The sequence below is a fragment of the Vicugna pacos genome, chromosome 35 (assembly GCF_048564905.1).
Source record: "Vicugna pacos chromosome 35, VicPac4, whole genome shotgun sequence".
Taxonomy (NCBI): domain Eukaryota; kingdom Metazoa; phylum Chordata; class Mammalia; order Artiodactyla; family Camelidae; genus Vicugna; species Vicugna pacos.
In genome coordinates this window covers 13246269-13273756 of record NC_133021.1, presented here as the reverse complement: position 1 = coordinate 13273756, position 27488 = coordinate 13246269, and the positions used below count along the sequence as shown (strand labels likewise).

Sequence of the window (27488 nt, the reverse complement as noted above, 5' to 3'; positions counted from 1 at the left end):
TGGTGAGAAATAACTGTTTTCTGAAATATGGTAGAAAATAATTCAAGGGGCTCTTTCACTGGAACATGATTTCTTGGGGTTTTCTGTAAACCTCTACGGAATTTAAACTGGAGAAGTTGTTTGAACTGGTCTCTTTCTTACAAAAATTAAAACACGCCACAGGAAGGGTTTTCTCACCATGCAGATCAAAGAAAAGTTGTGTAGCTTATTAGCTAGCCTCACATCTAGGGCGAGATGTAAATTGGTGGTAGTAACTTCAAGGACTTGGGTTGGTCTGCCAAATGCAGATGTAACCTTTGGCCCAGATTTGAGTAAAGCTTCTTTTTATACAGATTGAAGGAAGTTCTTGATTATTTTAGAGTCTTTACAATTTAGTCATTTCAAGACATCTCCTGAAGAACTTCACTTCTTGGGAGTTCTTTACTTGTCAGTAAAGAAGAGCAGGAAGAAAAGCTGAAATTGTCCTCAAATGGCGATTTGCCCACCACATCCACTCCAGCCTTCCTCACCTTGTCCCTTGTCCCAGAAACCTGGCTTTTATGAACAACATGGACAGACTCTCTTGCCCTCTGGCTTCTGAATGGGGCAGGAATGAGAGAGACTGGAAGGCGTTTTGTAGCTGGGAGAAGGATGAGTCTAGGGTATTTATCTCCCTGACTTCCTCCCTGTGGAGCCACTGAGGGTCGACTGCACCCCTCCACCCTAGGCCACGGCCATCTCCATACAGTTACCCTCTCTGGGTCACTGACCGCTCTCCGCCCTTGCCCCCTTAGATACGGGCTTCCTGGCATTACCCGCTCTGGAGGGCTGCACCGTCTCGTTGGCCCCAGTCTTGCCCATGCCCTTGTGAGGTCCTTGGGACCACTGCCCTCAGATTAGCCCGTTTGAGCGTGCCCTTTGTTTCCTGCTCATGCTCTCCCTGGTTGGTACAGATTGACCGATCTGTGTGCTGCCACAACGTAGGTTTCTTTGGGGATTCGAAGATGAAGGAGTAACACGCCCAATCATTTTTCTTAAGCTTTCACTATTGCAGAAGGCAAAGCGTCCTAAAATATTCTTCTCTGGTAAGTTGTGTTCAGTAACCTTAATTTTGTAAATTCTCTGGCAAAAACACCTTTTCAACATTTTATGTCAGATATTTCTATCCGTATTTCAGGTTTTGGCATGTTTCATCTCCACTAGCATTTGCCAAATTTATTGGTTCATGGAACATTTGTAAAGTTATAATATGCTCATATATTGCAGAAAATGGCATAACAGAAAGAGTCATTACTGCAGTGAGTGATCACAGCTTGATCCGCATGTTGGATACACAGTGGTATGGTTAGGTGGTAAACACTCCCTATGCATTGGATTAAATGTCATGAATTTGTGGGTCATGTGGTTTTATACTATGTCCTGAAATTCTTGGCTCTGATAAACCATTTCTTAAAGGCAGGTTATTTAGATAAACTGTCTACCTATTTAATAGCTTCCTGGCATTTGTTAAAACAAATTTTTAGAGAAAAATGCTGCAAGCATTTCTCTTTCACAACATCACCTTTTAATATCACAGAACGCCAGTGTTGGGTAGAAGCATATTTTGGGGAGTGCTGGTCTAAACTCTGCTGCACTTCTTTTTAACCGAGAGCTAAATAGACATTTTACTTGGGGTATTAACTCTTACGTTTCTCAACCCATGCTTGGGGAAAAAAAGTGAGATCACCCTGCTCTGTGATCAGATAAATACAGTCTTCCCACACGATGGTGACTTGGCATGCGTTTTTACCTAACTTTGTTAAGTAAGCAAATGCTGTTTTCAAGATGGAACCATCACTTGTAATTTGCTGTTAACTTTCTGATACCATGAACCTTTGAACTGTAAATACTGTTCTTTCATATAACAAACATTCAGACAAGTAAAAACTGAGGGCAGCTCTTTTTCTTACCAGAAATTCTAAAAGCAAAATAACTCAGTCCCAAACCATCAGTTTTCTTTAATTTTCCAGTAAGTCCTGCAGATCCTGAACATTTTAATGCACTTAATACTTGCACTGGGACTGTTCATTAGAAGCAGCGTGAGATTGCCTTCATCTGCCATCATCCCAGGTGGCTAGATCCAGGTCAGCTATCAAAAAGTCTAGAATGAGTTATTTGGATCAACTCAATTTTCACCATATACTTGTATGAAAAGAATTCCTGTGAAGACTTTTTTGAAGGATTGGCCTTTTTATGCATGGCTCTGGATGTTAGTTGAAATTGTAGAAATTAACTTCTCATCATTAAGTACACATTTTTTGAAAATCATATTTCAGGTCAAATGAGTATTCCTTTAGTCTGAAGTTAGGATTAATTTTTAGCTTAAGTATCTCATGTTAATTCATTCCTTTATTAGAACTTTGGCAGTTCACTGACAATTTTAAATAGCTCAGTGGAGAATGTCACTCGACTTATACCCGTGTTCATCCTGACCACTAAACCGATCTGTGCTTTCATCTGCAAGACTGTGTTCTTGTAGGGCACGCTAGTGACAGGAACAGAAATAACCGATTCAGTAAAATACCTTCTTTATACTTTAGAAGGATTTCTTAAAAACAAAACAAAACAATCTTCCTCAATCCTATTGGCTAATGATAGTTTATAAAATAAAAGGCAGATCTAGCAAAAAAGTTGTGATTGTAGTTTGGTTATAAAAAGTTTTTGTCTTCTGCAATAATTTTTTTAAAATTGCTATTTTTTTTTTTAGTGTGATTGTTTCAGTGGCTCATTGATTTCTCTGGATGTAAACACTGTCCAGGATTTGTATCCTGTATCACATGTTACAATACACCAAACTGTATCTGTATTTGACATCTTTATGCCTTTTTTAGAATATTCTGTAATGCTTGCCATTAGATTTTTTAAAAAATTGAAGTATATGACATTAATTTTATCATCTTAACCATTTCAAAAAAATCTTTGTTCAGCTCTACCATCTTACCCATTTTTAAGTGTACAGTTCATCAGTTAGACTTTTAAATTCAGAATATTTTCCTAGAAACAATATTAGTTTAAAAAAATGAATTTAGTTAAGTATTGTGTGGGGAGGAAGGAGCCATTAAGGAGCCATTAATGTATAATCTAGAATCTGGAAAGGCTCAGGACGTGGGACTTTTTAGACAGTTCTGAAAGGGCAGACCGTAGGATGGGGCTGAAGATGAAAGAGTGGTTGAAAATTAGGGTAAATAGTCCAGAGGTTCCTTCTACCCCGAGCAGGTAGGCCCTCCTTCTCTTCTCCCTTCTAGCAGAAAACAGGTTAACTCTCTGAGGGATTTGTACCGTCAGGCAGGGTGAGATGCCCTACTCAGATTAGAGACTCCAGTGCGTCTTTTTGTTGACAAACGAGATCTCTGGACCCTGGTCTCCACTGGCTCCTCTGTTGCTGGCAGCCAGGCTTTTACTCCCAACTCAGGAAGTGGAGCATTCGTCTCTGAGAACTGACCCTAGACAAAAGTTACACAGTTACTAACATTTTGTATTCTGCCAATGAAAAAACTAGCTTGCTACCATATTGTCCTCAAATGAAGTTCTGTTGACAAACCCTGCCCGTTCAGTGAGTTTCCTTTAGCTTCTAATTGTTTTACTCATGTATATGTGTGTGTTCACCTAAGGTCATCAGACATTCAGGGAAAGTTTCCAACCTGAAAGACAGAGACCAAAACACACAGAAAAAAAGGAGTTGAGGGAAACGGAATTATAGGAAACGAGAAAAAAAAATCCTTTAATTGAAAACTTAATTAATATCCTTAGATAAGGTTGTAACCATGAATTAAGAACAGGAGCTACAGAAAAAGTCAGAGAATCACAGTGAGCTTTCAGAAATGAAACATTATAGCAGGAATTTAAAAATTAAAGGGTTAGAGGAATAGGAGTTGAGTAAATCTCTGAAGTATGAAAGATAAGAGGATGAAGGAGTCAGTCTATGAGGTCTGCAACTATTCAAACTGCAAGAAAAAGAACAGATAAGCTGGAGGGTAGGAAATAAAGAACTAACGCAGGAGGACTTCCCAGAGCTGAAGGACACACATTGGAGTGAGAAGAAGAGCTCACTGAGTAGACAGCAGACGAATAGAAATGGGCTCACACTGAGGCTCAGTATAATGAAATACTGGAGGGCCAAAGGTACAGAAAGGGTTTTTGAGTGCTCCGGTCGCTTACAAAGGCTCAGGAATGAAAACACCCTCATGCTTCTCATTAACAGCACTGGAAGCGGGAAGAATAAGGGAAACATTTCCCACTTAGAAGTCCATCAGTCAAGTGTGAGTATAGGCTAAGGGTATTTTCAGACAGGTGAAGTCTCACAAATGTGACCAGCTTGTGTCACACACCCGTTCTCTGGAGCCATCGTCATGGCTAACACTTACATAGTAGTGCTCACCGTGTGCCCACTGCAGCAGTTTAGCACGTGTATATTCTCTCCCAGATGCAGCACGAGGATAATGCTGTGATTTCTCTGTTTTATGAGTGGGGAAACTGAGGCATAGAGAAGTAAGTTCCCAAGGTCACACAGCTTATATGCAGTGGAATTGGGTTTTGAACCTGGGTGGTCTTAACTCCACTACGGTATACTGCTTCCTCTACTTGAGGATGTGCTCCACCAAAATGAGGGAAAGAAGCAAAAAAGAGCCAGGAAACAAGATCCAGCACAGGAGCAGGACAGAAGGAATCCTGGGTTGGAGGTGGAGGGATACTCGAGGATGCAGCAGTTCTGGGAGGTCTGGAATTCAGTCCATCGGGATAGGAACAGGCAGACAGAGGGCTCGGGGAGAACACACACTACCTGACGTGTTAGGTCGTATTGAAAGTTGTCTCACTGCTGGAGAATGAATTGTACCTACACAGAAAAGCAGCAAGATGGGGGGGATACCTAAGAACAAGGCTTGTGGATGGTATTTGTGTAGACATTGCAGGGTGTATTCTGAATATCATGTTCGCTAAGAATGGGGAGAGAAAGGCGTGTGTGTGTATGCGGGGCCAGTGCACGTGGTGCAAGTGGATTAAATCTTCCAACTTTCATCGTAGATAAAAAATTAAAATATCAAACACTATCAGTATAGTATTTAGAAATAGGGCAGTAAATATCAGAAGAAACACTTAAGGGGTTTGAAGTGGTTGCCTTTGGGAGGCTGGAATTAGAGATTGGAAAGGAATTTTGTATTCCTACTTACTTCGTTTCTCGTTTGTCTTCCTTTATTAGGATATAATCTCAGTCAGAGGGGATTTTTTTCTCTTTGTTCCCTGCTTGTTCCCAGAGCCCAGAACAGTGCTTGGCACACAGTAGGCACTGAATAAGGATTTATTAAATAAATGCATTGCTCTTATAAAAAAAAGTTACATTTAAAAATACTACTGTATTTCAAGAAGCTATTTGCAGTAAGCCAAGCAGCTCATTGTCTTACTAGTTTAAACATCTTCAGGCAATTTGAAACTAAAATCCTGAGGGATTTAATTGAAAAGATTTGTTTCCATTTGGAAAATAGTCCTGTGCTGTCATGAGATTATGCCCCTGTAAAAATCTGTCCTGCGCTGTCTGTCTTTACTACAGAAATTTACTGTGATGTCAAATGGTAACTGTTTATGATGGGGACTGTTGAGTTTCACACTGTTTGGCAGCTAAGATTTCAGATAGGATATCTTAATATTTATTTTTAAATCATAGAGTCTGCTTAGGAGCATAAATAAGCATCACAGATGGTCTTCTGTAAGGCACAGGCACCTAAGGTTCCACTCCTGCAGCGAAAGGAGGATGGCCCCTAGCCGTCTTAACATCGGTTGCCTTTCATTGGCTCCTAATCATCCTGGCCACGTTTCGCTGTGGATTGAAGCTATTGTATTTCATAAGCGTGTTCCCCTTTGCTGGTCTTGCTTCTCTCTCACCTGTTCCTTCAGGAAACTTAAAATCCCGAACTATGATACCACATACATTTTTATGGCTACAAGTCCAGTTCTGCTTACACACGATTAGAATTCACAGCAGGAGAAGCTGGACTGTGAGAAAGAAGGGTCATTGTCCTAAAGCAAATACCTGATTAGGCACAGGGAACAAAAAATAAAAAATGAGCAAAGTGAGCTACCTGGTCTGTCTTTGCACTTGCCTGCGAAAGTCTTTCTTCCACACTCCCGATTCTTAAATAGCATAATATGGACAATCTTAATCCACAAAGAACTTTAAGTAAAATGTTTGAAAATCATGTTTCTCGGATGTTGAATCTCTTAGGTTATACCTTCCTTCAGAGAAGTAATTTATATTTGTATTGTCTTACTACTTTGGGACCAAAGAGAATTTGTATGCTTTTTTTTTCTCTTACTGTTTTGTCTTGTTTTTGACTTCACTTAGCTTAAGGGTTGTCTAGATATACAGGTAATTACGGTAGAAGTGCTGGGTCCTTGGTGGTGGTTCCAATACCTGTTACGCCAGCGCGCAGTTTGAGGTGGTTTACCCTTCCTTCTGAGACTTCTCTAGAGGCGCTTTTCTGTTGTTACGTCGTGTGATCACGGCCCCGTGCTCTGCTTTTCCCACTGGGTCAGGAAGCTCTTTCTTTTAAGAGCAGGTGCTGTTTCATCGCATCGTTTTGAGGAGAGGATTTGGGGGGAGTGCTAGTTGCTTACCAGGCATGGTGCTGTACACACTTTCATGTCCGGCATCTCATGTGGGCCTGAGCATAGTCAACCTTTGGCCTGTGATGGGATTTCATTGTTCTTGTTACTGTCACAGGAACTTGGTGGTTTTAGTTTTTGTGAACCCAAGGTGAGAAACCTTAAAATAATTTGTGTGTCATTGAAATTAAATGCCTCTCTTCTTGGTTGTCGTTTCTATGCTAGCCATGTTGCTGTGGATGTCTAGATTTCAGTAAGACAAGGACGTTCACATTTGTAGGCTTGTAGATAAAAGAGTTCATAGGATTCACCGCTGGTTGCATGCCTCTTGCAGAATCGTTCTGGTGCATGTCGCAGGTTTCTGCCCTCGTCCCTGGCCTATTTGTGAATTTGGATAATGACTGGGAGGTGTGTTTGCTCTCTGGTGGATGAGAAAGCTAAGAGGAATAACTGAAAACAAAATGCCAATAAGGATTTTAAAAAGTCACAGACTGGAGGATGAGTGGAAAGGGACTGAATGAGTCTTTTAATTGTGACAGTTCTTGTCATCAGTTAAAAATACCACTGTTAAGTTATAGACTGGATAAGTCTGGCCAGACCACAGAAGAGATACTAGCAGTAAGCACTGGAAATTTGTGACATCATGGGAATGTGTGGTGTGTGTTGTATTTGTCTAAAAAGAGTGGAAGGCCGTGATAGATGCCAAAGGCATAGAACAAAGGTGGCGCGGTAGCACTGGGACTGAGTTCTGCAGAATCGGCCAGGTCACATCTGGAATGCTGTGCTAGTTTTTACATTACAGTGAAATGTTTTTATTGTGTAATATTTGGTACATAAAAAAGAATACATACAACTTGTAAGTTATGAAGAAAACAATAAAAGAAATACCTAAAGGCCTTCATCCTAGCTTAAGAATGGAAACATTCCGAAGATACGGAATCTGTGTTTTCCTCCTCTACCCCAGGAGTAACCGTTATCCTCAATTTGTCATTCCCTTGCTATTTCAAAAATAATTCACCATGTAACATGTGCATTTCTAAGCAGTGTATTACTTTTTAACTTGTTTTGAGTATTAAAATGCTCTAATACTTACCAGAAGAGTCAGTATTGTTAAAAAGGCCACAGTACTCAGGCAATCTGCAGATTCAGTGCAATCCCTATCTAATGCCAGTGGCATTTTTCACAGAACTGGAACAAGTAATATTTGTATGGAAACTCAAAGACCCTGAATAGCCAAAACAGTCTTGAGAAAGAAGAACGGGGCTGGAGGAGTCATGCTCTCTGACTCAGACTATACTACAAAGCTACAGGGTGGTACTGGCGCAAAAACAGACACATTAGATCAATGGAACAGGAGAGCAAGCGCAGAGATAAACCCACTCGCTTACAGTCCTTCTACAACAAAGGAGGCAAGAAAACACAAGGGAGAAAAGACAGTCTGTTCAGTGAGTGGTGCTGGAAAAACGAGACAGCTACCTGGAAAAGAATGGAATGAGAACACTCTCTAACACCATATACGAGAGTAAACTCAAAATGGATTAAAGACCTAAATGTAAGATTGGGTGCTACAGAACTCATAGGGGGAATCGTAGGCAGAGCACTCTTTGACATAAATTGAAGCAGTATTTTTTTGAATCTGTCTGTTAGAGTAATTGGAAACAAAAGAAAAAGTAAAGAAATGGGACCTAATTAAACTTACAAGCTTTCGCGAAGCAAAGGAAACCATCAACAAAAAGAAAAGACAGCCTACTGAATGGGAGAAAATATTTGCAAATGAGATGACCGATAAATGATTAATTCCCATTATACATAAAGAGCCCATACAGCTCAACATCAAAAAACAGACAGCCCAGTTAGAAAAGGGCAGAAGAACTGAATAGAGGACATGCAGGTGGCAAACAGGCATGTGAAAAGATGTTCACCATCACTCATCATCAGGGAAATGCAGATCAGACCCACAGTGAGCTATCACCTCACACCTGTCAGAATGGCCATCGTCAAAAGAACACAAATAACAAGTGTTGGTGAGGATGTGGAGAAAAGGGAACCCTTGTACACTGTTGGTGCAAATGTAAATTGGTGCAGCCACTGTGGAAAACAGTATGGAGTTTCCCCAAAAAACTAAAAGTAGAGCTACTGTCTGGCCCAAGATTTCTACTCTTGGGTGTATATCCAAAAAACCCCAGAAACACTAATACGGGAAGATACCTGCATCCCAGTGTTCACAGGGCATTACTTATAGTTGCCAAAACATGGAAACAACCTAAATGTGTATCAGCAGATGAATGGATGATGATGTGTATATATACAAGGGAATACTACTCAGCCTTAAAGAAGAATGAAAAATTTTGCCATTTGCAGCAACATGGATTGACCTGGAGTGCATTATGCTAAGTGAAATAAGTCAGACAGAGAAAGACAGATACTGTATGATATCGGTTATATGTGGAATCTGAAAGATACAACAAACAGTGACTATAACAAAGAAGCAGACTCACAGATAACAGAGAACAAACTAGTGGTTACCAGTGGAGGGGGAGCAATCCAGGGGTGGGGGAGTGGGAGGTACGAACTGTTGGGTGTAAGACTGGCTCAAGGAGGTATTGTCTGACACTTGGAATATAGCCAGTGTTTTTGTAATAACTGTAAACGGGAAGTAACCTTTAGAAATCATCTAAAATTTAAAAATTATTTTAAAAATGGTATAATACTGTATGTAGCCTCTTGCCATTTGCTTTTTACATTTAACATTATTTCTAAGATTCATGTATATCCATTGTTCTCATCTGGACCAGAGAACAGAAGATAATTTGAGTGACCATTTTCTCATTTCTCCCAAGGATGGCACACATGTAGCACCTTTTAGGGAACATAGGAGAGGAGCCAGCTCATTACATGTAACGGATGCTTTAGGCTAGCCAGTGGGGCTTAATTCTCTCTCTGTTGGAACCTGGGGGAGAAAGGCTGAAATTGTTACACGTGACTCTAGGTAATTCATTTTTACTGATAATATGTTCCATTTGTGAGCATACTAAAGCTTGTTCACATATTCTTCTAGGATGGACATTTGGGTTGTTCCCGGTACTTTTGATGTTGTTTTTGTGGCTAATGCTGCTGTGACCATCTTGTCTGTTTCTCTGGGTGCTCAGGATTGACTGTTTCTCTCAGGACACATCTGAGTGGTACTGCGGGAGACTGCTACATTTTAATGGGGATGTCGGTAAACCAGAGTGAGTACAGAGGAGGGCAGTTACCATATCGTAACCAACCATTATTTTCCCTGTTTTCTTAGGGATTGAAGAGGTTAATGACCATTTGCCAGAAGCACTTTCCTACAGATCCATCAAAATGTGTGGAGTACAATGCACTGTGAGAGCTGTGAGTGGTGTGTAAATATCGCCAGGAAGCCTAAGGAAGCAGGGCACGGACTTCCGCAATTAGCAATTAGCAACAGGAACCAGGGAAGAAGAAGAAAGTTTCTGGCCTCTGACTTCTACCTAAGGCAACTCTTGGTTTTAAGAACTGTCTTGGCTCTCATGACACATCCGACTGTAAAATGATTTTTATGTCTTGCTTTTATTTTAAATAGTTGAAAAATTAAGTTCTAAAGACTTTCCCCCGTAATTTAAATGTGTAGACAAGAGTCACAGAGTGGGGTTTTAAATGACTTTTTCCCTCTAGACTTGAAAGTTGCAGTTAGAGGGTTAAAAAGGAACATTTGAAGATGGACTTAAATTATTTCTGTAAAATGTGGTAATTTTCACATTGCCTTTTATGTAGTATTTATAGGAAAATATTTTTATATTTTTCAACAAAAATGTGGAACCATTTAATGAAACTTAATAGTCCTTAACTGTGGCTGAACTTTTGCGATCTTGCAATAGATTTGAATGTAAATGTTATTACTGTTAAGGGTTATTTTTCTTGCATTTTAAAGCTTGCTTTCATCTTCTAAGGAGTTCAGCTCTTACAGTGGGTTAAAATGGTTACATTTTGTGGTTTTAATTTGCATTTCGCTGAGGACAAATAAAGTTGAGCAATTTTCGTGTATACTTAATGGCCATTTGGATATTAACTTTTGCAGAGTTTCTGTTCAAGGTTTTATTTTTGTCCTTTTTTTCCCTATTGAACTGCCTGCCGCCTTCTTACTGACATTGTTCTCTGTGTATTCTGGCCCTGAGTCCTCTGCTGGACTGTATCGCAAGTGCCCCCCCGCGCTGGGGCTCGCCTTGGTGCTGGGCTTTGTGTGCGCGGGGAGGTGATCTTGTAACTAGCTCAGCTGGTGACATAACCTTTGTCAACTGTCTTTGCCAGATTTTATACAAATCAAATCATGTGACTCAATCTTTTCATAATAGCATGCCTGAGTATAGGATTTGAGAGAAGAGGAAATTGTGTGTTTTTGTATTTTTGTTAAACTTTATAGATTTATTATATTATTGTCTTGTTAAGACTTGGTTCTTACTTTTCTTCCTCCGGTCTACAAGTGTATGTGCCACGTGTGTGGTGCAGACACTGCCGGCTGCTCATCCTGTCTTCATTGTAGCAGCCCGACTTTGTTCAGAGCTGCTGTGTGCACTGTTGAAGCTACTTGCTCTCCTAGGACCCTTGGAAGTTAGAGTTGGTTGTGTGACAGGCCCAGCAGTCACATGAGCCTTTTGGGTGGGACTTCCAGGAAAGCTGGTGCTTTTCTTGGAAAAAAAAAAAAAAAGACTTAGTTAACAGACTTGTTGCCCTTTCTCTCTCCTTTCTTGGAAGTGGCTATGATACTTAAGTGCTTTGTAGCCAGCCTGCAGTCTGGACAACGGGAGACACATGCTACAGAGGGCAGAGTTAGGTCTTCAATGGCATCGTGGCATCACTATACAAACCTAGCTAGGGTTCTCCAGAGAAACAGAACCAGTAGGAGGCTTTTTATATCTATGTGGAATTGTTTCATGTGGTGACAGAGGCTGAGACTCAGTAGTATAAATTCCAGTCAGAATCCAAAGGCTTGAGACCAGGACAGCTGCTGTGTAAGTCCCAGCTTGAGGGCAGGAGAGGACCAGCACCGTGGTCAGGCAGAGAACGCTCCCTCACCCCACCTTCTGTTTGGGTGAGGCCCACCCACATGGGGGAGGGCCGTCTGCTTTAGTCAGTTCACTGATTCAAATGTTAATCTCATCCAGAGACACCCTCACAGACACCGGAATAGTGTTTAGCCAGACATCTGGGCACCCTGTGTCCTAGTCAAAGGTGACCTATAAAATTAGCCATCACCGCTACTCCCCTGGGCCTCATGTTCTGGGAGAAGAGTATGGAGGAAGCCCCTGCAGTTGTGTTTCCATCTGTCCTGCTGACTTCATTCCCTGAGCAGTATGCACATTGCTCAGAGTTCCTGGCTTTTGGCGTCCTTGGGGCTTGTAGCAAGTGTGTCCTGGTGGTCTGAGGTCACAGCTACCTCAACTGGAGCAGGACCTGACTTTGCCACAACCTAATAAGATAGACGTAAATACAACAGCTTTCATTTGAATGAGCTCTCTGGATGTTGGCACCAGGGCATTTCACCTGCAGGAAAGCCACTAATGAAACGGATGTCAAAGGCAGTTCAAAGGCCACCAGGGTTTTAGAGCAGACAGAGGCCGAGAGGAGTGCTTCTGGCCCGTAGTGGAGATTCTTGTCACTCTGTTGGACAGAAGCATCCAGCTCTTGTCTCTTGTGTTATTCCCAAATCTCCACTGGAGTGACAAATGACTTTGAGAGAGATGTGAAAAATATTTGAGAAAATGCCCGATTGTGATTTCATCACTTTGGGCAAAGTATCTTGATATGCTTTGACCTATTATTAACCACACAGTTTCTTCTAAAACAATGACCTGCATGACACTCACATGGGCTGAAGAGGTACATGTTTTTTGTCCTTTATAAAGAAAAAATTTTTTTGGCAGCATCTCTGCTACACCTGCCACACCCTGCTTTGTGATGAGACTCTGCCAACCATACTTCTCCTTTGCTGACTGGCTTTTTGTTAGGTTCTACTGATCGTGGGGCAGGTGGGACCTGGAGAGGGGAAGAAGGGATCTGTTCCTCCGTGTCTGCTTCCTGTCCCTGACGGGGATGGCCCGGCCCTGGGTCTGCGGCCCCGCAGAGACAGTTCATTCTGGAGGAGGAGATGGTTCTGGCTCACAGGTTTCCATACTTTGGTAGAACCAGCGTCCTCTTGCCGCTCAAAGGTCCCGGCTCCCTTAGCTGGCACCCCTCTTCAGACGGTTGAATCCCGGCTCTGCCGGGTCCTGCCAAGTTCCTGATTAGCCGGTACCCACTCCAGCGCTTCCTTCCGGCTTCCAGCTTCTCCTAGTCCCGTGCCTTGGTTTCCCTGCCCTGAGAGTGGCAACTGCTTCCTGTGGTGATGGTCTCTGTGATATCTCAGCATCCCCTTTCTGCTGTCTCCTCTTCACTGTCTGTTTTAACAACCCTTTATATTAAGTCATTTCTGTTAAAATAATGGGAGCAGTCTTGGCCTCCTGATCCCACAGGCAGCCAGAGCCTCCCTCTCCTGGCAGCCCCAAGCTCCGAGTGGCTTCCCACTAGTGCGTGTGGACTTTCCTCCTCCATCATGTAGTCCACCATGTGCGCGGGTAACTGAGATGATGGGAAAACCAGTGTTTTACCCACCGCCTGGTCGGGAAGCCGTGTCCTTGCTCCCTCACTCCTTCATTCCCGCTCTGCTCTTCCTCAGTCTCTCCCAAGACCTTGTGTCCATTCCTTCCTCTGCTTTCTTCCACCTCACCGGCACCTTCTTGGCTTTGCTTTTCTCTGCAGTTCATCTCCATCCTGTTTCCATCATTTCACCTCTCACCAGGGCCATGGGCTCTCTTCCCCTTCTGTCTTTCTGCCATATCACACAACAAAACCCAAGTCCAGGTCCTTCCATTGGTCTCCTTGTCCTCAGTGCCGCTGGAGGGGACTTCGTACCACCAAGTGTCCAGGGCCGGCTGGGTGGAGGTCACTCTCCAGCCGCCATTTCTCCCGGGCTGTCCTCACCTGTGACTCTGCTCCGTCCTCGCCCTACCCTGATACCTTACCCCTCTCCACTTGGAGGGTGGCCTCACCTGCCTTTTCTCACACCAGGTTGAACATGGAGGCAAGCTTACGGTTATTTCTACCTCCACACTCACCAACTTTTCTTACCTTACTTGGTGGAAGAGTTGTTCCTTCCCCTGTCAGAGGCTAAATCTTCCACTGACCGACCTTGCTTGCTTTCTTACCATCTTCTGATGTGTTATGTACTTTACTTTTTATTTTCTCCCTCCCTCCACCCCCAATGGAATATAAATCTCCTAAGGGCAAGGATTTCACATGCACTGCAGACGTGAGGTGAGAAAGAAAGTCATCGTGGGTGAATCCAAGGGTTTTGGCCTCAACCCTGGGAGACTGGGATTGCCTGCAACTGAGCTGACGAAGCCGGTTTGGAGGGAAGGTCAGAAGTTCAGTTCTGGACGTGTTAGTGTGTTAGACGCCACGTGGAGATGTTGAGTGGGCCAGAGGGTGTACAAGTTGCAGAGAGGAGGTCCAGGGTCTAGGGATAAACATAGGTGTCATCAGCATATAGATGACATTTAAAACTTTAGGCCAAGGTGAGAGCTACAGGAAGTGACTGCGGACAATGAAGAGGCTTCTGGAACTGAACTCTGGGACACCCCAGTGCTGGGACCTTAAGGAGATGAAGAAAATCATCGAGGGCGATTGGAAGGAGGAGTCCTGGCTGGGATGAGGAGGGAAACCTGGAGAACGCGCTGTCCTGGAATCCAGGTGCGGAGAGTGTTTCAGTGAAGGCAGCAGGAGGGGTCAGCTGTGTCCAGAGCTGCTGGTAAGTCACATAACACGGGAACAGAGACTTGACCCTTGGGCTTGGCGTTGTGGGGAGTCAGCCTTGACCCTGACAAGAGGCCTTTTGGTAGAGTGGGAGGACTGGAAGCACAATTGGAGTTTTATGGAAAGTGGATGAGTGAGTGAAAAAAGGGACCTACTCATTTGTGGGGGTAAACATTTATGGAGAGAAAAATGGGTTTCTGATATTTCAAGAATCTCGGTGCAGTTACACATGTAGGGCCTCTCAGTAAACCTGCTCTCTGCTGATGCTCGGGAATTGCAGTCCTGGCCCTTCCGCTCCTACCTGGATAGGTCCGAGCGTGCTGGGGGAGTGACTTTGTGCAGAGTTAGAGGCCATACCTCTGCGCGTTCTCCGGCCTTTTCTCTTGCACGGGAGAGGAGTGAGAGGTCCGGTTTACACGCCTGCCGATCTCTTGTCCGTGGGGCTCATTTCACGCTCTCCCTTCTGTTTAATGCTGGCGACCTCATTTCTGCTGACGTCGTGGTCGTGTGCCTGGCTGTCTAGTCCACGAGGGTGTAAGCTTCGCGAGACCTGGACCCGTCCCAGGGCGAGCAGTGAATGGAAGACCCCACCGCAGCCCTCTGCCTGCCCGTGGCCCACGTCCCTGGTTCTCTAGTGCTCCTCCTTCTAGGATTTTATGTCTCAGCCTTTTTGAACTGATATTCTGGGGGGAAGGGAGGGAAGGCCTGGCAGGTTTTAGTGCTTTCTACTGGAGTCGGGTATTTAGTGTTCTCTAATGACGGCTTTTTGGAATGGCCTTGTTGGCACGACGTTAAGGGGAGCGCGTGTTTGTGCGCGTGCCCGCGTGTGTGGGGAAAGGTAGGAGAGTGGGAGAGAGCCGGGAAGCCCCAGCCTCCTGTGGGCTGGTTGCTTCCATGTGCGAGCACTTAACGAGATCGCAGGTTTATTTCCTGAGTGGCGACATATTTACGTGTAAAAGACTTACAGAAGCCCTATTTGTTTGAAATCAGTGTTGATCCTCTCAATACAGAGGCCCTGGCTGCTTTGCCAAGGACAGGCTTAGGAAGTACAAGACGCGGTCCTGATGGGCTGGCTTCCAGATGTGCTTGCTGCGCGTTCTTGGCGGCTTGTTTCCCTCTGGGGCAGGGGTTAGCTCGCGCTGGAGGCAGCTGCTTCATTCAGCGGGGGCCTTCCATCCAGGGATGCTGTTGTCGGCCAGATTTCTACCTTTGTGCTAGTGAAGAGATGCATGGTAGGTTAGGAACCAGGGATGCAGTTATAGCAAAAAGCTCCACAAAGTCAGCCAGTCACCGATCTGCCCATCAGTGTGGGACTTTTGTACCTGCAGGCCCAGCAGGCTGTTGCCTTGGTGATGGGATTTAGAGGGTGGGTGACTGTTTGAGCTGATAAGACGAACAGCAGTGGTCTGTCTGTCTCCCCAGTCGGCCCTTTGTATCCTACCCAGAAGCAGGGACCACACGAGACAAAGGATGACCCGAGAGTCCAGATGCCCTCAGCGTTTCTTCCACGTTGGACTGTTCTGTGGGAACAGTACCCAGCCTAGCACGTACCACACACGAGGCCCTGTTTGTCATGAACAGTGATACAGATCCTAAAATGGCACCCTAGCAAAGGCTGAGCCCTCCCCTCAGGACCTTTTTGTAAGAGAAGAAATACCAGAGACTGTTACCTTTGTATAATTAACAGAAGGAAACTAGAGAGGGAACTAGCCTCTGCTGGACAACCCGAGCTAGTCTACGTCACGGAGCAAGCCAGTAAGATCATCTACACAGACTGACCTTAAACGTGAGCCCGATGGCACAGGAGACCAAAGTACAGATTCCCGGAGCCTAGGCAGGCATTTATCAGTTAGAAACAGAATGTCCAAGAGGCAACGGAGATCTTTTTTCATTTTGAAAATGCTTTAATAAGTGTTGACAACACTGTTTTGCAAAATGTAAAGGTACTATACAAATTCTTAATACAAAAAGAATAAATTAAAAGCAGATTTCTTTTTAATTCTGCAACTTTGTCTACAACATACATCTTTGTCATTGATTACAGTTGAACAGAATCCAGTAAAATCATTTTCCATGCTCTACAGTCAGTTTCAGGAGCAGCCTAATCCTTGTCTCCCCGTTATTAAACTAGAGTCCATTTTCCACAACTTGTAATAAACTATTGACATTAATGTATATGTAAAACTTTACACCTAGTTAATTAAGCAGTAACTGGTCATCTGATAGCACCTGGGTGGGGTCTGCTCTATGGAGAACTAAACTAATACTGAATGAAAACAGACTGGAATTTTAAGGGTCAACACTCAGCTGCGTGTAATAGAATTAAAAGCCTGCCTGTCTCCCAACTGAGTCTGATGAAAAGGTGCTCTCACCAGGCCCCTGGCTGGACGATTTCTCACACGCATCCAGAGAATCCAGCAGGGGCGCTGCGTCAGACCAGGGGTTTCATGCTTCACCTTAATTCGCTTTGAAGAAATAGGGATCTTAAAGAGCTTGCAAGTGCTCGTATACAGTAACTTTCATTTTTCCACCACGCTGATCGTTTATCGTGTTGGCCTCAAAGGACCAACACTTTCTGTACATCTTGTAGTAACTGAATGCAGCTCAACAGTAAAACCTGTTTTACTTAATCTCTGTCTTCACTACCAGACTATCACGATGTTTGAACTGTAATTCCGCCCCCTCCCCCAGCTCCATTCCTTCCTGCCTCCCGAATCCAAAACCCAAGTGTTGAGAAAGAATTTGCGTCTCTCATTCCTATTCATAACCCAGCTGGGCTGGAAACTTGATCGACTGACTTCAGACTTGATTTCAGACTACGGTCCGTGTTGTATTATACAACCTGCAGCCACTGTTTCCCTTTCGACTTTTCCTGTGGCACAGAGTTCAGTTTGATTATTCATGCATCGTCTTTTGGGAGAAAGAATATGGCCTAATATATAAATGTTTCCAAATGGGAAAGGAGAAAAACCTGCTGTTTGTAGCTCTGACCATCAAAATAAGAGCAGTAGCCACCCCCCATCCCCCAAATCATGTAATAACATTATAATCAGTGTGATCTATCCTGCAGGGTTTACCCCTAAAGTCTTCAGTGAACATTAGTCCCTTCTGCAAGCTGGTATCACCAACCCAGCTGCACAGAGCCGGGGAACCCAGGCCCTGGACAGTCCAGACTGGCCCCCCCGCCTGCTGGGGGCCCCCAGAGACCCCCCCACGGTGCTTTTCGAGCTGCAGCAGGGGGAGCCCCATGGTTTTTGATTTTATTTTCCTGTTCATTCTTACCCCCCTGGTCTGGTAGAGTCTACTGTTATTCTTGGATCACATATACATGAATAAAACCAAAAAATTTTTCTTTTTTACGCTAAAGCTAACTTCAGTTCTGCTTGTCCACGAAGTTGCCCCCACCCCGGCTCCTGTCCCTTGCTGGCCAATGCCTTTCCAATAGGAAGTCATTACAAGTGAAAAAACAAAACAAAACAAAACCCCACCCACCCCAGTTGCGCCGGTAAGCACAGCGTACCACCTCTGTGGAGATTGTGTTGTGCCATTGAAATAACCCAACTAAGAGTGTGCATTTGTTACCACTATAAAAGTATTTCTGAGGCCTTTGAGGATTGATGGCTTTCCAGTTGTGTATCAAGCATAGCTCAAAACACATGTAAACGTGCAGCCCCCACACACCTTCCTCTCTCGCCCTTCCGCTTTGGGTGCCTGCAGACCAGGCGGTCCTTCCAGGTGGCTGCTGCTAGTGGAGGCACGTGGGCCCTCTGGGAGCTGATCATTTTTTCCAACCCTGCTCTGCCTGCCGGCTAGTCGACACGCGGGCACAGTTGGGTTCTTGGAATAAGTGCCACACTGGTGACTGGGTGCCGAGAGGAGTCGGACCTGAGCTCTTTGTCCCACCAGTGCTCACGAACAGAAAATGGGCCACAACAGTTAAACACTCGAATGGATCGCAATGTGCTTTTTCCCTTGGTTTCCCGTAAAAAAGAAAATGAAACACCTTGTGCGAAAAAATAGGATACACTTTTACTGGTTGTTTTAATGAGAGAGAACCGCTTTTGGCAAGCATCACCTTAAGTTTCCTACAAATCCCCAAAGGAGAGCAGCTCTGTGTCTGAGCCGAAGCCCCGCACAGGGCTGAGCGTGCACGCTGCCACTCCCTGGGCCTGCCCTCCCCCGGGCCCAGGCTCACGGAGCTCAGGTCAGCGGTGCCCGTTGCGGCTCCCCCAGCTTGAGCATCACCCTGGGTAAGTTTTTCAGGCTCTCGACTGAGAGGGGAGGTGGCATGTTAAGGGACAAGAGGGGAAACACTTCACAGACAGTTGACTTTCACTTGTGGGGTGTGGTAGCAGTGGAGAATTTCAGAGATTTCATTGCAGAAAGAATGTCTTCCTCTTGGCCCCTCTTAATTTTTTTGTTTTTATTTGTGAATTTTTAAAATCTTTGGCAGCATAGAACTGATTGTGATCCTTATGCATCTCTGACGTGTTCAGCTTCCTTTTTTCATCCCCCCTCCCCCAACAGCCACTCCCTCCCAGGAGAAATTTCAGCTGAATGTTCCCACGAGGCATCCTCTTCCCGAGGCGCTTGGCTGGCCTGCGGGTGGTGGGCTGGCCATAGCTGTCTCGTCTTTCTGGATCACCCTGTACTTCAGTCCCCCTTCCTGTTCTCCACCAAGGCCGCTTGTCCACAGGAATTTGATGCCAGCAGCTTCCCTGATGGTTCCTGGCCTGGGGGCTGTCACGGTGGGGGGAGCCACCAAGGCGCCATCGAGGATTGGAGCCTGGCTCTCTGGACAGGAGAGCCAGGGAACACACAGTGGGACCGGAACCTTCCAGAATGTCTCCTCAGTCAGGTTTTTTGAGGGTGAGGGGATGCGGAGACGGGAGAAGAAAAGTGCTGAGGGCCGAAGCTGGTGCAGGGTGACAGTGTGTGTCTGGGTAAGGCAAATGAGAGGCAGTGAGGTGATCTCAGAATGGCGTTGAGGCGGTCAGATTGAGGCCGGCTGGCTCACACGAGGGTCCCGGGCTTGGCTTTCTCCTGCCCGTACCACTGGACGTCTGCTAGCTCTGGATAGAGGGAGGAATCCAGGAAGCAGCTATCACTGTAGCTCCTGCAGGGAATCCAAGAAGGAGACGAGACAGTCAGCGGGGGAATGACACTCGCCAGCCTGCATCCAGAAGCACGTGAGTATGCGGGGCCCGATGTGGTCAGTGATCTTCCCTCTTCAGGGGGAGCTAGACCTGACGCAGTGCTGGGTTTACAGAAGGCTCTCCCAGACGGGGAAAAGTCCACGTAAAGGGGACCTAAACCTCGAACATCTCTGCAGGAGGAAGATGGAACTAACACGCAGTGGTCCGCAGGCTCGGCTGGATGTGGGAATCGCCTGAGAACCGTCCCCCAAAACACTCCTGCCCCGCCCCAGAGCTGCTGGTTTACTTGATCTGGGGTGCTTGAGTGTCTGGAGCTTTCAAAGCCCCTCAGCTGACTCCCTGCAGCCGAGGCCCAGCACCCTCAGGCTGGCTTCCTCAGGATGCTTCTGTTCTCAGAACAGTTCCTTGGTTTTTCCTCCATGAGCTTTCAGGCATAACTGGTCACTAGATTTTTCTTCTATCCTGGAAGCACATTCGAAACGTCAGGTTTCCCTGCAGTGAAACTGAGGTGACATTTTGAATGGTGTCTTAAAATAATGCTGTTTACTTTAAATAACACATATTGTTGTGTGAGTATGTTAAAAAAAAGTATTGAAAATATACAGGAGAATATATAAAAGACTGTAAAAAAAAAAAAGCCTTTAAAGTGTGCGTCACTGTGTAAGTTGGGTAGAGGTGCAGCGGTCCCTTGGTATCTGCAGGGGACTGGTTCCAGGACCCCCGTGGGTACCGACATCTGAGGATGCTCTCAAGTCCCTGATGGTTAAATGGTGCAGTACACTTGGCCCTGTGTATCTGCAGCGTCCAGGTCAGCGGATATACAGGGCCAACTGCATGTATATTGGAAAAAAGTCCTCGTATTAGTGGACCTACCCAGCTCAAATGTGCTCTTCAAGGGTCAACTGTTTCTACGTATCAAGAAGCAATCAGAGCACTGTGCTGAAGCCAAAAATCATTACTAGGGATCATTATTAGGAAAAACAGTCCCTTTTCCAGTGATCCCAAGCTAGCTCTTTCAGGGCAAGGTCAAGACCACACTTCATCTCGGTGAATATAAGAATGGGCTGGGATTGGCCCAGGAGTCACCCGGAGGCTGGTTACTCAGCCCAGGGCAGCCCCTGACGCCAGCGTGGCTAACCTTGGCACCCTGCTCAGGAACAGAATACGTCACCTCCCTAACTCCACATCATCCTGGAGGTGCTCTCCACCAGGGCATCACCCCCTACCCTCACTGGGGGTGGACAAGTGACTCAGCGGGGCCAGTGAGACTCCCTGAACCACAGTCACTGGTCAAAGATGGGCATATGCTGAAGCAAGGCGAAGCAGCGTTCACACTACAGAGATGTCAGCTTCCTCCTGAGAATGTGATCGCCGGGAGCAGGAGGTGGAGGTGGAAAGAGACTGAGCAATTCCCGGCTCCATGTCTGTCCTCAGCCACAAGGCAGGTATGATAATACAAAACCCACTAGTTTATACGAGAACAGTTGGATCCAGATCACGTTTCTGGAAGTTGGAATAAATTAAGGTTACCTGCTCAACTGTAGAGAAGACACAAGATTTTTGATTCGCCTAAGTTCCAAATAGCCTTGCTCCTCTTTTTTTTAGCTTCTGATAAAAATTACCTCTTTGAAGTTTGTGTTTCTAAGAGCTAGCTTAGATAAGAGTTCATGGAAAAGACCAGGTGGACGTTCACATCGCAGAGGCACAGGAAAAGAATGGAATTTCTTCCAAGGACTTTCCCCCCCTAAACCCAGGTATTTTACAATAGCTGCAAGCCTTCTGAGATGAACAGAAGATGTCTGGGGCTTGATTAAAAAGGACAGGTGGGGTTTGAATTGCTTCTGGAGCTGCATTTCTGTTCTTGTAAAGACTAGATTTGTCAGACAGGTACGGTTGCATGAATAAAGCCAACAAGCTCTATAAACTTGACTCCGTTGAATCTGTTTTAACAGTTTGGTACAGCCATGGGATCCGAAGGAGACTTCTGATTTCAAGCCCCCTGTGTTTGGTTGACCTGCCTGACTTTATTCGGGATTTGGACAAGGCCAGACTGTCCTTCTAGTGAGCACTCTTTTGGCTTCTGAATTAGAATGCACTTGGTTTAGATTTACACATATAGATTTTGCTGAGAGCAAAACTAAAAAATTGGAGGGCACCAGCTGAGCACCTAATGAGAGACGCCGTCAAAGCACAAGGCCCCGGGGTAAGGACAGGGTGGTCACAGACAAGCAAGGTTCACAGTAGGTTGCTGGCCGCTTGCAAGAAAATTCCGTGTAATGAGGGACACCCAGTCACGGTCTGACCTACGGGGCAGAGGCCGTCCACCAGGAAAAGCAAGCAGCCTGTGAAAGGCAAACTCAAACAGAACGCAAGTCCCAGACCTAAGCATACCCCCTTGCAATCGAGGGTTTTCTCCTCTGCTCTAGGGAAGACTGCAAAATGGGACCCCAGTCATCTAGCTGCTTCAAGGTGCCCCCCCATCTTAGGAACCCCCAACAGTTTTTCAAAAAAATTGTGATCTCTCTCTGCATGCACATGGACCAGCTTACCCAAGACGAGCTAGAATGATGGTGGTCACTATGAAGAATGTTCCAGGGAGAAAAGATTGTTCATTTAGGAAGTGCACTGGAAAGGAAGGGCTCCCAAATCAAGTGGAATAGGACATCTATTTTAATGGGTATGCGGGAGCCTCTAAAACGTTTCAAAATTCCCAATACCTTCACTGAAAGATTCATTGCAAAAGGCTAATAAAAAAAATTAAAAATACAGGAGATACCTAAAAGACTAAGACGTTACGGAGGTTAATTCCTTCACCCCCCCTACTCATTCTACTAACCCTTCATCCACACTGTTTCTCCGCTCTGAAGAGACTGCGTGACTGTAAACAAAAGCCCGTCAAGTTAGTAGCCTTACAGACACCCCCATATCTATCCTTGAATGGGCTCCCCTGGGGTTGATGGGACCCCAAGGGATTCTCCTGTAACTACTACCACTTATTCCCTTAAACAGCCAAGGGCAAACTAATACTAAAATTAATGGAAAACCTCCTCCAATTCTGGCGGGTACCGGAGCTGCACTCTCTAAACCCCACTGGCTCCAGTGCCGGCAGGGGGATCCCAGTCACGCCGGCAGATGCTGGCGCGGGGTGAGGACTCCCACCAGGCTCAGTGTTCCTGCATCTCTGTCTGCAGTGCCCACTGGACACAGAAAGGTAAACTTTCTTATCCCTTCCTTTCCCAATCCAGACCCACCAGGTGATCTTTTCTCTCCCAGGGACAGCTGTTACCTTCTTGTTTGTCCAGTTTTGTGTCCCGAGAACTTGGCTTGGCCACCGTCAGGCTGGGCAGATAGAACAGAAATGTAAGTTGCACTCAGTTGCAGCTGAGGTCCCAGTGATGAGCGCCAGCCCGCAGAACTAAGTCTTAATAACTGCTTTTCGTTATCTTTGGGAGTGACTCTGGACCTTGGGAGGGTGGTGTCCTTTTGCACCCTCTTTGGGAATGCGTCTATGGGGGTCTTTCAATACCCAGGAATATTTACTGTGTATCCCCCTGGCAGGATATTTGAAAGGACTGTTTTAAGTAGCTCGATATTCAGAAGTTGGCCAAACTGTAAGCTGATATTCAGAGTCTGTTAGGAACTCTTTAAAGGTTTTATGCCCTAAGTCAAAATGAAACTATGTACCCAGAGGGAAAGAAAAACATTCCAAAGACAAAGCTCTAAATCTAGAGCACAGGAATCTTTTGATTTCCATCTTAGTTGAAGAGCTCCCTGATCTAAAGAGAATGCAGCTGGATGGGTGGGACAGCCTCTGATGTCATTCACGTTGCAGCCCAAATCCCCTGCTGTCCTTGTCTTATAAATCTCATCTTTGCAAGAGCAGAAATGCAGCTCTAGAAGGCCACTTATGCTTTTCATCAAGCCCCAACATCCCCCATTCACCTCAAAACATTGTAAAAGGTCTGGACTTAGGGAAGATCAGTCCTTCTCGGAGGAACCTGCATTCTTTCCCTGTGCCTTTGTTTGTTCACTTGTTTTTTGTTTCAGTTTTTGGAGGGGAGGTAATTAGGTTTGTTCATTTTGACGGAGGTGCTGGGAATTGAACCCAGAACCTCGTGCATGCCAGGTATGCGCCACCCCTCCCCGCACCTTTGAGATGTGAGTGTTCTAGCTGCACACTCCTCCGGGGACTCTCACGTAGGCCAGCTCTTTGAAATGCAAACTTCAGGGCGATAATTTTTACCAGAAGGACGAAAAGACGGGGAAGGCTATGTGGAGTGTAAGTGAATAAGAAAGTCTTAAGTGTCCTCTCCACAAATACTAATGAAAAGCTTTAGCCATCTGAGCAGGTAACCTTCACTTACTCCAACTTCCAGAAACAGGATTTGGATAAAACTGTTCTTTCTAAACTAGTAAGTTTTACATTCTTGTACCTGTCTCAGGGCTAAAATTTTAAAACAGAAGCTTTATGATCTCTGCAGCTGTCTGTGTCTATGCGTGTACGTTGGAAATTTGTAGTATTTTTCTACCTCTGAATAGTACTGCCAAAATTAATTTGTAAAAGACCGTATTTAATTGGCTTAAAGAAAAATAAAAATTAAGAATTCTAAAACTCAGAAATACAGAAGCTTTACCCAAATGTTTTTCATGTTCACGTGATCTAGGATAAATCTTTAAACCAACAAACTTTAGCTTTTACTTACTAATTAAAGGAGGTGTGTTCAGTATAATGCAGACGTACAACTTCTGTTGTACCTGGATTTACTAGTCAAATACGGTCATGTTCTCTGTGTTACAAAATTTGTCAGCAAGGAAGGTAACTTAAGATGTTGGCTAGCTGTTTAATATCGTGAGAAAATTTCATGACTAATCTAAACACAGTTGTTAAGAATAGGAGACCAAATCCATATTGGTCATGATCTGTATGTTTCTCCCTGAGTAGAAGCTTTTCCCTGTTGATAAGCAGCTGCCTCTTTTGTAGCAAAAAAATTACTCCAAAGCATCACTCCTAAATGGGGCAGCCCCATCATTTTTGCATAGCAAACTAGGAACTCATTTAACTCCAGGAAGTCCAGGCACTCTGCAGAGTCCTTCTTAGGCTGTGAAGGCGGGATCATCCTCAGCCTTCAGGACTAGTGGAAAAGACTAGTGGTATCATTAAACCCAATTAGGAAAATTTTCTGAAGCTCTGAAACTTCCCTTGACCAAGGTGCTGTCGCTGGCCCTTTTGAATCAAAGGTCCTTACCTTGCGCAGGACATAAGCTCACTCCCTCTGAACTAGTGTGTGGCAGAACCGTGCGTTCTCTGTGCTCTGAACCTCCAGCTGCCCCACAGGACCTATCACAAAGTTGCTGGTCACCTACTCTCTCTTCCTCCTACAGGTTAAAGAAGCTTATGCAGAACAGGATTAGAACCTGGCAGCTCACCGCTCACCACCTACTTCCCGGGGAACACGGCCGCCGGAAGAGACACCCACTGAAGGCCTCCTGCCTCCCTCCTGGGAAAGGATCTCATCTGGGACTGCTCACTAGGTCCTGCACAGCTAAACTCCAAGACAGCTGTCCCAACTGAAAGGAGTCACAGGACCTGAATGCGCCAGCAAAGCCACCAGTGAGCTCAAACTCAGGATCCCCCAGCGCCAGAAGCAGACGACACTGGATGTGGACAGCTACCCCACGACACCGGACCAGGCCTGTACAACTTCTTATTTCACTCTGATGCTTTTGCAAAAGTGAGATTCATGGAAAAGAAACTACCAAGAACTCTTGACCACCAATACTGCTGCCAGATTACACGGTGTTGAACCTTGGGTACATACTTCAGAACTGATGAAGGTTCCACCTGGCTTCTGGTCCCGTGTGAAAGCTGGGACCTCAAACCCAACGGGCTGGGAAGAGAAGCACCCCGCACAGTGGCAGACTGCGTCCTGCCAAGATGTCCGATCAGGAACATTTCCAGCTATTCCTCCTCCCTCTCTGACCATCCTTTTCCTAATTCTTACACTGTGGTGAGGGCCTTTACGGTTCTTTCGTCTGTCTTTCCACTTTGCTTTGGCCTGGAAAGATAGCACCGTTGTTCACAAGTCTCAGGCCCCTGCAAAGCCGGGCGGAAATCCGGCCTATGAACAACTGATTTATCACCATGCCCGGTGATGCTACGGCTCTGCCCAGCACAGACTTCTCCCTCACTTCCAGGGCCTCAGCCAGCCCCCTTTCTACCGTGTCCAACTTCCTAACCTGGGGTTTGTTTCCTTGTCTCTCGGTGACACCCCGGGAACCTCGCAGGGACACAAGCCAAGGAGAAGCAGAATAAAACCACCTGTGCTGTCCAGGGACCCTTGAACTGTCCTGGCCTCCACAGCTGTCACCTTTTGAGTCTCGAGCCGCAGAAACACAAATTACCAGGAAGCATTCATGGTTCAACATTTGCTTCCCTGGGCAGCTCCCCACTCCCCTGGCCAGGAGGGGTGCAAACAAGGCTCGGATTAGCACTGTCCTTACCTCTTGAAGATACAGCCGAATCTACTGGTAAAGCCATCGCTGCCCAATACAGAGCCCTGGACTCTCGGGCCAAAGTCATTCTTGACGATAAGAAAGCCCTGATTATCCTTTAGCTGAGCGAGGAGCATCTGCGCTGTGACCAACACCACCTGACACTTCTGGGGACGCCGAGACTCAGCGACAAGGATGACTGGACAAGCCAATCGGCTTACGGAAGTGGCTCCTTCAACAGGATCTTTCTTTGACTGACTTCTGATTAGTCTGGGCTTGGGGGAAGCACGGCTCGGAGGTTACTCCAGACACTGGGAATGACTCTGCTTGGAAGAACCACAGTCATCGCCGCAGTGTGCTCTATGCTCTCAGAAGCTTTGAATGCAACTTTGCAGCCACTGGCCACCAAGCAAACGCTCTCCCTCAGAACAGGACGCCAGAAAAGGAACAAAAATAACTGACTGAAAGACTGTGAACCCAGCACCGTGAGCTGTGAAGACCACGCAGGGGTCCTGGAGTTAGGACGCCAGAGCCAGAGCTGGGGGAGCGCTAACTTCTCACTGCGATCGCCTCTCCGAGGCAAAGAGGAGAAACTGTTAGAAACAGGACAGCAGGTCCCCAGTGGAGTCGCTTAGGCTAAGCTCCATGTCAGCAAACCGAGAGTTGACTGTACAGTGTCACCTATCCCAGAAGTGGCACCTGAAAGCCGTCAGTCAGGAGTGGCCTGGTCAGCACCAGTGAGCGCCTCTGCCGGGGAGACCCCTGCCGTCCCCTGAAGGGAAGTGACTTTGCCACAACCAGCCTGCTTTGCCGCCTGGCGTGACTTCCTGTCCCTGCTCCCTTCTGTCTACAAGAGCCTCCCACTCTGTACAGCTCCTCAGAGCACCTGCCTGCCTGCTAGAGCGGCTGCTGCCTGATTCAGGAAGATCTTTCCGATTTACTCAGTTGAATTTTGTTTTAACACCATCTTTCTCTCAAAGGCTAAGCCCCTGTTTTCCTAACCCCCCATCTGCCAGCTCAGGGCACTCGCAGTAAAAGCTTTCCCACATCTCCGTCCTTTGGTTCAGGACCTCGTCCTACCCTGCTTGGCAGGCTGAAGTCTGGCTCTTTCTCTACAGCGAAACGAGCCTGCTGTCCCCCAAGCAGCCCTGCTTGTTTCTGCGTCTGTGTTTCTGCCCTGGGAGTGGCCTCCCGCGGCCTCCACCTGTCTGGCCCCCTCCTCCCACCACAGCCAGAAGGACCTCTCCCCCTATGGAACCTTTTAGCACTTTGTTTCCAGTCTCAGAGCACTTACTACAGGAAGGCTGCAATTTCTTACTCCCTTTGTGTGTGTTTCTGGATAGATCTGCAAACTGTTACTTTGACTTGTAC

At 45.9% G+C, this 27488-nt stretch overlaps 2 protein-coding genes and 1 long non-coding RNA gene across 10 annotated transcripts in view; 2 read left to right on the top strand and 1 right to left on the bottom strand.

Annotated features, from left to right (window-relative positions):
* Positions 1-10517, top strand: part of PRPF18 (pre-mRNA processing factor 18) — a 40916-nt gene extending 30399 nt beyond the window's left edge. The window contains exon 10 of the mRNA XM_072955024.1: positions 9908-10517. Coding sequence (XP_072811125.1) covers positions 9908-9988 — 81 coding nt within the window. The 3' untranslated portion in view covers positions 9989-10517. The remainder of the gene's footprint in view (positions 1-9907) is intronic.
* Positions 10518-12660: 2143 nt separating this feature from the next.
* On the top strand, positions 12661-27067 carry LOC140691575 (uncharacterized). Its single transcript, XR_012067319.1, has 2 exons — positions 12661-14464; positions 25008-27067. It is a non-coding gene; the product is annotated as an uncharacterized lncRNA (long non-coding RNA).
* Positions 18492-27488, bottom strand: part of FRMD4A (FERM domain containing 4A) — a 441493-nt gene continuing 432496 nt past the window's right edge. For 7 of the 8 annotated variants that reach the window (XM_072955338.1, XM_072955337.1, XM_072955336.1 and 4 more), the window contains one exon: positions 18492-19585. In XM_072955338.1, coding sequence (XP_072811439.1) covers positions 19483-19585 — 103 coding nt within the window. In that variant the 3' untranslated portion in view covers positions 18492-19482. Of the gene's footprint in view, positions 19586-22911; positions 22965-27488 lie in introns of all 8 variants that reach the window. The other variant, XM_072955335.1, reaches the window with a different exon arrangement.